The sequence below is a fragment of the Pecten maximus genome, chromosome 9 (genome assembly GCF_902652985.1).
Source record: "Pecten maximus chromosome 9, xPecMax1.1, whole genome shotgun sequence".
Classification (NCBI taxonomy): domain Eukaryota; kingdom Metazoa; phylum Mollusca; class Bivalvia; order Pectinida; family Pectinidae; genus Pecten; species Pecten maximus.
In genome coordinates, this window is record NC_047023.1 from 15,190,665 (window position 1) to 15,204,137 (window position 13,473).

The following is a 13,473-nucleotide window of genomic DNA, read 5'->3' on the forward strand; positions in this document are numbered from 1 at the left end:
AAAGTATTTTTCAACGTTTGGTGCGACAGAGGAACTTCCGGCAACGAAGTGAAGACTTCGGTGGAACAACATCTATCTGTATAAAATCATGTCGCTCGTTGCATATGCTTCGAGCGGCGACGAAAGTGACGAGAGCGACGAAGCACCCATCACTGCAAGCGAAACTACCAAAAAGGATGCACTTGCAACGTCTGAGGTAGAGAGTCGTGAAATTGAAAACCCTGCTTCTGAGGATGCCGGGCAGATTTCGGACTCCAGTTCCGATGGGGAGCAACATAACCATGCTACCGACAACAGCATGCAGGAGCCTGACATAGGTTCACTTTTGAAAGGTATTGATTTATCTGCTATACATTCAAGGGGAAAGGCGCGAAGTTTGGTTCCAAAATATTTCACGACAATCCCCTGATTCGTGTACTCTGCAGATTTATTTATTAGATTATTTTGAAGAATCACGACACTTTCACTCATTTATGTCATTTTAAACGTAGGGAATTTGCGTAATTACCTGTTTTCTGGACACTTTTTCGTTACTGCTTGCTACATCAGTTTGAAACTTGGCAAGTGGCCATGCGGCTTTATCATAATTAGATTACCGATCAAGCTTGAACTCTGCATCAAAATTTCATTTTTTGCTGCAGTTACGGCTCTTTGCACATTGCAAATTGGCTTGATTAATCATTTGCTTGACTTTTTAGGCTACCGCTTGCCACATCTATTTGTTACTTAGTATATGGCTTTGTCATAATAAATGATAGTTTTGAGTTTGAACCCTTGTGTCAACATTCTATTTCGTATCTAGATTTATGGCCCTTTGACCATGGGAATTTCTCATAATTACCCGTTTTCCAGACTCTTTTCACGACCGCTTGTCACATCATTTTGTAACTTAGTATAAGGCTTATGGCTTTGTTGGGGGAAAGATGCCCTTTCATATGCTAGTGAAAAGATGGGTGGCAGAATTAAAGCGCGGCTGACAGAGCCTTGAGGATGACCACCGTCCTGGAAGGTCTGTCAATTTTGCAACTCAAGAAATGGTCAATAGAGTTAACGTTCGTGATATTGTTATAACTGACAGACAAGGGGCCGCGAGTGGTTAAGGTGTCCCGACACTTTAACACTAGCCCTCCACCTCTGGGTTGCGAGTTCGAAACCTACGTGGGGCATAGTTGCCTGGTACTGACCGTAGGCCGGTGGTTTTTCTCCGGGTACTCCGGCTTTCCTCCACCTCCAACGCCTGGCACATCCTTAAATGACCCTGGCTGTTAATAGGACGTTAAACAAAAAACAAACCCCCCCAAATTTTTTTTAAAAAATTGTGAATTATATGGTCCTGCCCTCAGGGACCTGAGGGGCAGTGTAAAAGGGTCAAAATGACTAAAAATTAAAATTAAGCTTCAATAATGACAGGTCAACCAAAAACCGGGGCCGCGGTGGCCGAGTGGTTAAGGTGTCCTGACACTTTATCACTAGCCCTCCACCTCTGTGTTGCGAGTTCGAAACCTACGTGGGGCATAGTTGCCTGGTACTGACCGTAGGCCGGTGGTTTTTCTCCGGGTACTCCAGCTTTCCTCCACCTCCAACGCCTGGCACATCCTTAAATGACCCTGGCTGTTAATAGGACGTTAAACAAAAAACAAACCCCCCAAATTTTTTTTTTAAAATTGTGAATTATATGGTCCTGCCCTCAGGGACCTGAGGGGCAGTGTAAAAGGGTCAAAATGACTAAAAATTAAAATTAAGCTTCAATAATGACAGGTCAACCAAAAACCGGGGCCGTGGTGGCCGAGTGGTTAAGGTGTCCTGACACTTTATCACTAGCCCTCCACCTCTGGGTTGCGAGTTCGAAACCGATGTTGGGCAGTTGCCTGGTACTGACCGTAGGCCGGTGGTTTTTCTCCGGGTACTCCGGCTTTCCTCCACCTCCAACGCCTGGCACATCCTTAAATGACCCTGGCTGTTAATAGGACGTTAAACAAAAAACAAACCCCCCAAAATTTTTTTTAAAAAATTGTGAATTATATGGTCCTGCCCTCAGGGACCTGAGGGGCAGTGTAAAAGGGTCAAAATGACTAAAAATTAAAATTAAGCTTCAATAATGACAGGTCAACCAAAAACCGGGGCCGCGGTGGCCGAGTGGTTAAGGTGTCCTGACACTTTATCACTAGCCCCCCACCTCTGGGTTGCGAGTTCGAAACCGATGTTGGGCAGTTGCCTGGTACTGACCGTAGGCCGGTGGTTTTTCTCCGGGTACTCCGGCTTTCCTCCACCTCCAAAACCTGGCACGTCCTTAAATGACCCTGGCTGTTAATAGGACGTTAAACAAAAACAAACAAACAAAATATGGCTTTGTTATAATGAATAACAGTATGTGTTTGAACCCAGTGTCATTATTTCATTAGCTCACCTGGACTGAAGGTCCTGTGAGCATAATGCCATGGCGTGGCATCTGTCCTTCCGTGGTCAGAAAGATCCTTGAATTGGGGGAAGGGGAACAGATTTTACATAAACAATGACCGACCCCCCCCAAATTAAGGGGCCTGAGAGGCGGGGCCCCCAATAGGGGAAATAGAGGTAACTAGTCAAATTTATTGATGGATTTGAACCCAGTTTGGTTAGAAAGATCCTTGGGCAATGTTCACATATCTAAAACATGTGCCATATTTTTCAGAATTGGGCATTTTTACTGTACACTGCTACCTAATGTATCATAATATCTCGGACTTTGAGTTTCATGGTTATTGTGTCAAGGTCACTGTGTACGTACTATTTTTAGAAAATCCTTGTCGGTGCTATTGCACAAACTTTATACTATTACAAAGGACCATGACATCTCAATATGTTCCAGTTTCAGGCATGTTGGGTCATGATCAAGGTCAATGTCACTATTACTATTTTTTACTTCATTCCTTGAAGTATATATTTTTATCAAACTTCACACTGATTAAGGGTTGTTGGTCAATATCACCATGACTTATTTAAGAAATATATTTTCAGAGACTGACATGAGTGGTTTGAATGAAGTTTCAAACTCTTGCAAAGGGCCATATATATAGATATGGGCCAGTTTATGTTGGGCACATGTATTGTTCTAGCAATACCCAGTATGCTTGTTCATGATTGATTACAAATCAAGATTTAACCATATATTATCAGGGCTCAAAGTGAAATTTTTTACCAGGTGGCTAGCTATTTGGCCACCAAGTTATAAAATCTTGGCACCAATTGGAAAAGTTAGTGGCCTGGCCTATATATATAGTTGTCTTGAATTTATATAAAAAAAATCTTTTAATTCTTTATATCAGTATCATCTCTGTCACTTTCCTAATGTGAACGTCATTTTGGCATTGACTGCAGCCTTTGAAAGATTAACCAAATCGCAAATTTACACAATTTTTTTAGTGGTCATGCAGGCACCTTATTGGTCAATTACTGGTCGCAAATGGTGAATTTAAGGTGCCATGGCCACTAAAATAGGCGCCACTTTGAGCCCTGATTATTATTTTGTTGGAGTTATGGTCCTTTGCACATAGGATATTTATTTCCTGTATTTTATTTTTGACGAACTGCTTGCCATATCAATTTCTAACTTTGTATCTGTGACTTAATCATAATGGATTAATAGTTCAAGTTGACATCCCGTGTCAGTATTCTTTTTGTTCCAGAGTTATAACCCATTGCAATTGAATATATAATTGTCTGTAACTATGTTTTTTGACTAACACTTGTCACATCAATATGTAACTTGATACATGACATTTTCATGAATGAGGGATAAAAGTTTGAAATCAACCCTTGTGTCAAATTCCATCTGTTGCTGGAGTTACCACACACAATAGTATCATGCAATCATGATACCATCAACAAATGGCTTTAGATGTTGTGTAGATATTTAACTCCATCAATCAACCAATTTGCAACAGACAGCATGATGCTTTTCATATTTTGTGATGATTAGACAACGGGTTACATGCATGGTGACACATGTATTAGATCTTTAAATTTATTACCATTTGAAACTGTGAGCATGAATTGAGTAAATATGAATGTATTTTGATGGAAGTTGGTATGTTGTAAACTTTGTATCAGAAAGATCTTGAACAATTTCCAGATTGAGACTGGTCTGATTCTAAGAGTCTTTCAGTAAACTCAGTTTATAGATAAGGCCCATGGGCTTCTTGCCTAGTGATTGTTAGCTCACCTGGTCTGAAGCAACATATAATCATGTCATATTATGTTGTCTTTTCCTAAAAATTGCTACTCGTCATGAATGACACAGTGGATCCTTGGCCGAAGAGAAACCATTTTGGTACAAATTGTGGATCTGGCTACCTACAGGCCTTGTGGGCAACTTGGCCCAATTGGGGAAATATAACATTTAAAAAAAAATCCTTTGCCTTCTGTAGGAATGAAAGGATTTGATGTATATTTGGTCTGAAGCATCCTTGGATGAAAGGGGAACCCATTTTGCATAAACAGTAGGTCTTGCTTCCAAGGGGTTGCAATTTTGCCTTCAAGCTAGCACTGGAACTATGAAGTTATGCACCCCTCACTTTGAAATATTACTGACAGCGGAAGAATAAGGGTAGTACAGTCTGACAGATTCATTCATTTTCATGAGATTGTTAAATTACACATTTTGGTAAAGTACACATGATTTGGATAGATATTTACAGTGTAGTTTAAGATTTGAACCCAGCTATCACTAAAAGTTCATATTTTTTTCTAATTTTTATACATCTCCTTGTTATATACATATTCTACTACATGTATCCATGATACATGTAGCTCATGATCAGTCTGTAAAAGCTCCTGCCAGGTGACCACAGTTGAACATCTGAGTTATGTGGTTCGCCCTAATTGGTCTGGATGGTATGTGATTGGCCTCGAGCTCTCTTACGTTGTTTATTGAGGTAGTCACCAACTACTACAAGGAGACCCCATCTTAAAATGATCCTGTCTGTTCACAGGGTGATCAACCCAGAAAACAAATTCAAAGATCCATTTAGATAGCATGCATGTCAGTTTAGTGTTATTATAGATCATGATCTAATTATAACAGGACTGCCAGAACCAAAGATATATGAGGAAGCACCTTCCACATCAGATAAAAGGCAGAAAGTAGAAGATGATCTAGAAGAGGAAGTGAAACCAAAATTGTCCCAGATCAAGGATGCACCAAAGCCTCCGCCAAAGAGGGCTAAAGTGAAGATCACCATACCAGCACTTCAGGATGTAAGTATTCAGGCTGTAGTGGTGCAGCATTGGTACTGTGATTCCATGTGTATTGCCTGCTCTGTAGGATTGTCCACATACACCAGCCGATATAATGGTTTTATGATTTAAAATATGCAGATAGCTTGCTTCAGTGCATTGCCCACTAGTTATCTGCTAACATAATTAAGTACATGTTTACTATCACTAGTATCAGAGAAAATCCTCGCTGGCTGTCTATTGCTCTGACACTTTGAGACCTGTGTAACCTTGACAAGTGAACAGAGTTAATAGATGCATTTGTGAGTTATTTCTTACTTGATCAAGTGCACCATTCATATTTTGGACGTAAATATTATATTTGTTGGCAAAGGAAATATCATATCATCAAATTACTGTTTATGTGATTAAGGCATAATTCAAAATTTTAGACTAGAAATTGCTGACTAAAGATATAAATAAAAATTCATTAAAATTTTTATTTAAGTTGCTGACTTTTGAAATAGATAGTTTTCAATCTATCAAACTGAGCGATAATTTGATAATACATAGATACATAGATTATTATAGATTATGTCACATGTTGTACTGACATGACTAGTACTTTCTTCACTCCAGCAATAGACATACCTAAGAGACTGCCTAACATATGAATACTTCTATGATACAGAGGTGGGAGTGATACAAAATGTAACATTTTTGGAGGGGGGGGGGGGGGGGGGGAGAGTAATGCTACAAATTGTTTTTAACTTGACTTCATTTTTACCGCTTAAATTTTTTGTGAATTTTCCAAATTCTTTTTAACTTTACTTCAACAGGATTCTGATGAGGAAGACCAAGTGAAAAAGAAGCCTAAGCTGTCTTCAAATGTAAGCTTTATAATGTGTTCACCTATGTAACTAATACCTTTGGTAGTGTATGTAAAAAATGATTTTACTTGGTGGTAAGTTTCAGTTTCTGGTACCGATGGGCATTGTATAATTGGGGTCCTTTTCAGATTAAATGTTGTTCAGTGTTCCATATTGTTGAATGAGATTCCTGAACAGTTCTTCAACATAAGATTAACTAAATATAATTGTATATTATCTTAAGATTTTGATGCCTTCTTTTAAAAGTCCTGCTACATAGTGTGAATGGAATTCTTGAAAATTGCATTCCATCAACACAAGGCAAAATAAGATGACTTCAGTTTGCCTGACAATTTTAAGGTCCCACACCAGATATGTGAACCATAATATTGTATCTGTCTATTTGTCCCTGTATCTGTCAGATGTCGTCTTTTTTTCCATAGATTATCTCAAAATTCAAAAGTCAAACAAGTCCTGAATGTTATGTGCAATGGGGTTTAGGAACACAAGGTCACTGTTTTTATGTGACCAAGTTCCCTTGGGCCCATTACTGACAGTAAACTCAAACTACATGCAGATCTTCCTTCATCACCACAAGTGCTTGTTTGGGATTGCTTTTCAGGTCTGAAGGTCAAGGGTACTGTTACTATAATACTGTAATAGAAAATCTGTTTCCATGTGATAGCTCTTGTAATCACCTGACTTTCTGCGCAGGTGACATATCCACTTAAAAATAGAACAAGGAGATCCAATTTTGGGAGGGACTCCATGTTTCTCACCTAATTATCTTTCCGTGTTACAGCAGGTTTATTCGTTTAAGAATACTTGAAGGGACCTACTTGTAGTTAGACATGTACAAATTTAATCATTGACCCTGATAATTGATACAGTCCTTGAACCAGATATACTAAATCTTCTTTGATCTGTATAGGTAAAATCTGGACTCACGGCCTTACTACCTGCTCCAGTTCATGCAGCCACCAAGGAAACCAACAGAATCCTTCTGCCTTACAGCCTGAAAAAGTCTCAGGAAAAAAAGAAACCTGTACCACCAAAAACAGATCATGTGTCTCGGAAGTCAAACCCAAAATTTCAAGGTTTGTCAGGGTATGGAAGTGACAGTGATAGTGACGAAGCTGGTTCAGAATCTGCAAACTTTTTTTCACTTGGTGGTTCAGAAACAATGCCTGCAGGACCAGCAGTACCTGAATCACTTCCTATGCAAAAATTTGGTAAATTATCTCTGCCTCCGCCAAAGTTGGTAGCGGACAACAGTGAAACGATTGAACCTAAAAGTGCTAGCAACACTTCTATAAGTGACGTGACTTCTACCGTTCGTGAAGATACAGAACATTTAAATATGACGTCATCGTTAGCACCATCGCTTTTGTCAGGTCAGGACGAACCATTGTCTTTTAAATCTGGTAACTGGAACACTTTGTCAGCAGCCTATTATGGTCAGTATGGTGGATATGGATCTAATTCTGAACCATCACCAATGGCAACAGAAATGACAGGTCCTCAGATGGATTATGTTCAGTATGAAGCTGGCCCACAGGTAAGTGGTGTGATTGGAGTGTTTTATCCTGAATGTGGTCACAATTATTTTTGTTATATCCCAAATAGTAAATGTCATCGCTACTGACAATATGGTCTTTCTTTTTTTTTACAAAAGTTCACATGTATTGTATTGGACTTTCGACTATGGGTATGTTGGTCATAGACCATAGTTACTGTTAATAGATTTAAATTTTATCATGGAATAAAAAGTGGGGCAGGTGGTGTTTTCCCATCTTTTTTTGATTTCACACAGATTTGGAATAATATTAAGAAAAAAAAATATATGAAAATGTCAAGGACATCTTCCATCATATTCATCCATGCCAAAAACGACAACCTTCCCTCTATTGGAAAGGACTGGAACCATTTTACTCTCAACAAAGACAAATATATCAGTAAAACTTATATAATTATTGCTTATTCATAATTGTAAAATCCAATAAGTTTATCAAAGAGAGCTGCTTAGAAAATAATAATATCATGTAGATATTGATTTGGTTGTGTCCATCAACATATTTGAGGCTTGTGATTTTGAACATGCACAATTTATTCTTTTCGAAAGTTTTAGCACTCACAATCTCTCTTTTGGTAATTTCAAAAAAGCAATTATGCATCAGTTATTTCTGATATGAATCATTTTAATTTACAGTATTCACAGAACTTCGAGCAGGATGAGGAGGTAAGTTTGTAGCAGTGAAGAAAAGAGAATTATGTATCAGTACATTTATCACCCTACTGGTGAAGTGCAATGCTCTGTCATAATTAGGTCATTGTGATTTTGATCTCAAGGTACAGGATCAGTTGAGTGCAAAAAAATCTTAATTTCTAGTAAGGGAGAAGGGGAGAGATATGTTTTTGCTTAGTTATAAACCCTACTACTTCTGTAGCAATTAATTGTCCTCTGATGATAAACATTTATATGACATGCTAATGTCAAATGTACAACAAATCCTTTTATGAGGAAGAGATCTTAATTTAAGTATAGATTCTATTCAAACACATAAAATATATATCATATTGAAGTTTAAATGGACGAGTTGTAATAGCAGTGAATTGTAATTACTTGTGAAAGTAAATATTCAGATTCTCTTATACAGACACTTGATAGATATATTGCTTTCTTGTCTATAAACGTGCAGAGTGAAAATTCAGTATTCATTGTGAAAAATATTTAAGGTTTTTTCTATTGACACAGAAATTTTCAGGAAAATCCATTAATACAACACGAATGTGTATATTACTTTGTAGGAAAGTTGATATTTGTCGATACATTAAATGTATTATGATCACTTTTTTTACAGTTTTTAAAAATGCAAGGGAAGAAACAAAGAGGGAAAGAAGAGATAAATATTGTAGATGTGAATGCAGATGATTTCATCAGCACTGTGGACGTTCAAAAAGCTATGTCAGAGGAGACGAAGGAATATGCTTCACACAGAAAGAAAGATGGCCCAACATCACAGCAAAAACGCAAACATCAAATTACATACCTAGCTCATCAAGTAAGCAAAGGATATCAGAATCAACACTTAAATCTTTTAGATTTTTTACCGGTGTTTCATATTTGCTGTTATTATCTGTGACTGAAAGTAAAAATATCACTGTTTTTAAGGAATTCCAACTAATATATCAATCATAAGCAAACCTACTTGACAGATACTGTTATTTTCATTGATAAATTTTATGAATGACCATACGTTTTAAACTTACTTTTACAGGCCAAGGAGACAGAACTAGATCTGAAAAACCAGTGGTCGATGAACAGAATGACAAAACGACAAACTCAGGCTAAATATGGCTTTTGAATTTTTTATCAGTGCAATGTTTGTTATTGCTGTATGGTAATCACAACATTTAAATATTTTCTTTTGAGAAAATTATTTGATGAAGATGGATTATTTGATATAGATGGTTTTGATCTAGTGCCTTCACTTGTCATAACAGACTTAGTATTCAGCAAGTGAAGAACCTCACCAAGCACATTGTGACAAGGGAAGTAACTCTGCTACTCTTAACAACAACAACTACCAGGGTCCATCAAGCCCTATTAGGTCATGTGGACAAAGTGGTTTGTCTGTTTTTAACTGTAATATTTTAGGACTATATCTTGATGGGCCTGCAGATGTTAATACAGGCCTTAAAATCTTAGTCAAGACTTGTCTGAAAGCAGCATAACACTATGAGGTCTGTCATTTCTCACATGTACAAACTTCTGGTCTAATCAGTCAAACCTTTTGGACTATGATCACTGAAAGTGGTAGTGATATTCTTTGCTGTAGGTGTGAATCCTAATTTCATCAGTGAACTAATGTAATGGTTTTGTATTTTCATGGTAAGCTCATTTGAATGAATCCTGCACATATCATAAGTCTTTAAAAGACGACAAATGGGGAGAACAAATATGTACATGAACTTAAAAATGTCATGTAAAATATATATGAGTTCCTCAGTCTTACACATTACACTGCCATTTAACAATACATTTTGTATTTATCCCAAATACCATGTGTGAACTTTCCTTACCATTTTAGTATGTAATACATTTGTTATTGAAAATACTGTTGAATTCAGTGAGTTTGTTAAGAACCCGTTTGCATTTTCACCTGATCAGATCTTCATCACTGTATTACTCCTACAATTAGATTGGATAGTTGTCTTCTTCGTAAATATCACAAGGTCTTCAGTTATTATTGGAAATGATAATATAGCCATGCTAGCTTTAATGTTTAATATTAGGTGTCTATACCTGACAGTAGGTACATTTGTGTCCGTAACTTGGGATAGAAATATACACTCAAGTACTTTACTCAGAGACATTTATCATATATCTTGTCAACAGATTGGGAAAATAAGACACTTCATCAGGGGTCTAACCCTTGTTTCAGTTGTCTTTGATATGACCAGCCACAAAATCTAACTTGTATTTTTGTTAACATATTACAACCCAGTTTAGTTGTTCGGATTCTCCCAATAACAATTAATAATACAATCTCTCCTCAAGTTTGACTTAATGAAACTTCTCATTCTTGTCTGTTTAATATGTAACATAGACAGATAGGTATTACCTGTGTCTAACTTAACCCCCTGTAATAACTGTGGATCCAATAAAGTATTCAATAGCAATATGTGTGATGATTTATGGATTAATATTACATAATAAACATTACATAAATTACTGTCACATTGATGTGTTTATAAATACTTCATCATCACATGGTAGCAATTTAGTATGACTCCCCTTGATATAGACAATGTATTAAAGCTGTGTGTTTTGGCAGGATATTCAAACCCAAATACAGGATATGTGACTTTTGAATATGATATCATAAATGCATCTCATTACCTTAAGGACAAACTTTGCTTACTTTTTAAATGGCTTTGAATATAAGATGTCCTCACACAAAATGGCCAATTTCAAAGGTTTCCCTATTGAAATGAAAGCTTATGTAATAACAAGATTGTTAGATGTCTTTATGTAGATTTATTCTAAATGCACTTAGATTGAGAAAAATAGTCATCATCCATGATAAAAAAAGATTCTATGAAATTGTTTAACAATTTAGAAATGTATTAGAGCTGTGGAGATTTAAAGATTTTCAAGCTCGACATAAAGATAGCACTCCATATCTATGTGTTAACAAGGCACAAGTATACATGTATTCACTTTTATCTGTTGATAATGTTAAAGAGATCAGTATTGTTTCCCTTACTGGAAAGATAATAATCATGATTTGGAAACTAAATATTATTTTGTACCTGCATTCATATACTATGATATCAAAAAAATCATCATTTAAAGTATTTTGAAAACTTCCCCTAGAAATGAATTTTGTAGCAGTCAATACAGATTTTTTGTAACAAGGAATGTTTAAACTTCATATTGGAATATGTGTGTGTCAAGGGTAAATGGTTTTCATAATCAGAAATGATACTGTTTAAAATTACTGACTAATGTTCCAAAGTTTTGCAAAGAAGAAAACAAAAACAAAAACTGTGTCATGTGGACTTGATTTTATGGATTAATACCCTGGTAATACTCGTGGGATCCACTTATATAAACATGTAAAATTTCAACAGTTCATATTCACAAAATCAAGAAAAAATTGTGAATTTAGAGTAACAGGAGAGGAGAAATGGGGGAAAAGCAAAGGAGAACTCCAGACACACAAGACCTCAGAACTCTTATCAGATGTGCCTACCAATATCTAACCTGATCCTAGGTGAACTCCAGACACACAAGACCTCGGAACTCTGATCAGATGTGCCTACCAATATCTAACCTGATCCTAGGAGAACTCCATATACACAAGACCTCGGAACTCTGATCAGATGTGCCTACCAATATCTAACCTGGTCCTATGCAACCCTCAAGTCAACCCTGTTTCAGCTAAAAACATGATATATTTCACCATCTTCCCCCCCCCCCCCCCCCCCCTATAAATCTGTAAAATATTTATTGAATGTGATATGAAATTTGAATTCCTTTTGTTGTTTTACATTTAAAATTCACAATCTGTGTATATTGAAATAAACAGGGATTTACTGCATGGTCAACATTTTTATCAGTCAAGTTCAGTAATAGCCAGGCCGAATTGGCCACACACTTTTATTGTTAATTAAACTACATAGGTTGAGTTTTTTTTATCATGAGTTGTACTACATACGATAGAAAACTCTGTCTATTAAATAGCCTTGACAAGAACATAAATGAGTGTTTCATTTTTTTTACAACCACGAACTCAATTGCCCCAGCTGAGAAGTATTTGGGACTATTTATATGAATCACAAATTTTTGATTTCATGGTACACAACTGTATCTACATTTTTTCAGTTTGTTTTTGATGACCTTACAACAAATGTGATCATATAAAACAGTATCCACATATGCCACACATAGACCATATCTAAATTTTCCAAGGGAGGTCATTTATAGGTTATGTTTCCTGACCCATAAAACAGAATTCCCTGAAATTGCAATTCACTGCTCCCTGCTTGACATCAGCTTTCCAGTGGTGACAGTGTCAACTTTTCTATAAATTGCTATTAGTCACAAACAACTGAGTGGATTTAATCAAATTGGAGCATCATTGGGGATGGAAATCCAATTTTGTATAAATAGTGGATCAGTGGATTCTTTATCATCCTTCTGTAAGAATGAAAGGATTTGGTCTATATTTTGCCACCAAGGGGCCTGAGGGATGGGGCCCAATTGGGGAAATACATTTTTGTACAGCAAATTCTTTAAAATCTCTCATCTGAAATAGGAATGAAAGGATTTATTCCATTATTTGTATGAAGCATTCTGGGCTGAAGGGTAATCAATTTTGCATAAACAATAAACAGTGGTTCAGGCCACCTGAAGGGGATGGGGGGGTGGGGGGGGGGGGGGGGGAGCAATAGGAGAAATAAAGCAAATTCTTTAGAATCTCTCTTCATCCATTGTGCGGAAACATTTCATATTTCAAACTTCTTTTCAAGTCCTACCTGAGATGGTCCTGACCAAGTGTTGTTATTTTTTCGGTCGGTCCGAAATCAAAGATGGCCCCCATGGCAGCCATCTTGAAAATCACATTTTAAAATACTTCTCCAGTTCCACTGATGCCATTGAGCTTGAAATTTGTGAGGATTTTAAGAAAGGGAAGTCAAACAAAGTGTTGTTATTTTTTGGACTTGTAAAAACTTTGACATGGCAGCCACGAAGGCCATTTTGTAACGTAATTGTGCAATCATGGGTTTTCATGAACAACACCTATTTTCCACCAGTGGCAAAGGAGGAGTAGGATTTTATAGCAAAAATATACCAAAGTTCCCTATTTGGGGTCCCGCCCCTCTGGCCCCAGGGCTCACACCA

The 13,473-nt window shown here is 36.9% G+C and overlaps 1 protein-coding gene across 1 annotated transcript; it reads left to right on the forward strand.

Annotated features, from left to right (window-relative positions):
- Positions 1-27: 27 nt before the first annotated feature.
- On the forward strand, positions 28-12,330 carry LOC117334809 (proline-rich protein PRCC-like). Its single transcript, XM_033894616.1, has 7 exons — positions 28-332; positions 5,063-5,235; positions 6,033-6,083; positions 6,994-7,620; positions 8,272-8,301; positions 8,924-9,124; positions 9,341-12,330. Exons 1-7 carry the CDS (start codon positions 89-91, stop codon positions 9,425-9,427), a joined length of 1,413 nt encoding a protein of 470 aa, XP_033750507.1. The 5' UTR covers positions 28-88; the 3' UTR covers positions 9,428-12,330.
- The last annotated feature ends 1,143 nt before the right edge of the window (positions 12,331-13,473 follow it).

What these genes read in the sequence shown, in the direction of transcription:
- LOC117334809 (XM_033894616.1), top strand. Translation starts at nt 89, where the DNA reads ATGTCGCTCGTTGCATATGCTTCGAGCGGCGACGAAAGTGACGAGAGC. An exon ending in AGTATGAAGCTGGCCCACAG is followed by an intron (nt 7,621 to 8,271) that starts GTAAGTGGTGTG and finishes TTTAATTTACAG; the next exon opens with TATTCACAGAACTTCGAGCA. An exon ending in TTACATACCTAGCTCATCAA is followed by an intron (nt 9,125 to 9,340) that starts GTAAGCAAAGGA and finishes TTACTTTTACAG; the next exon opens with GCCAAGGAGACAGAACTAGA.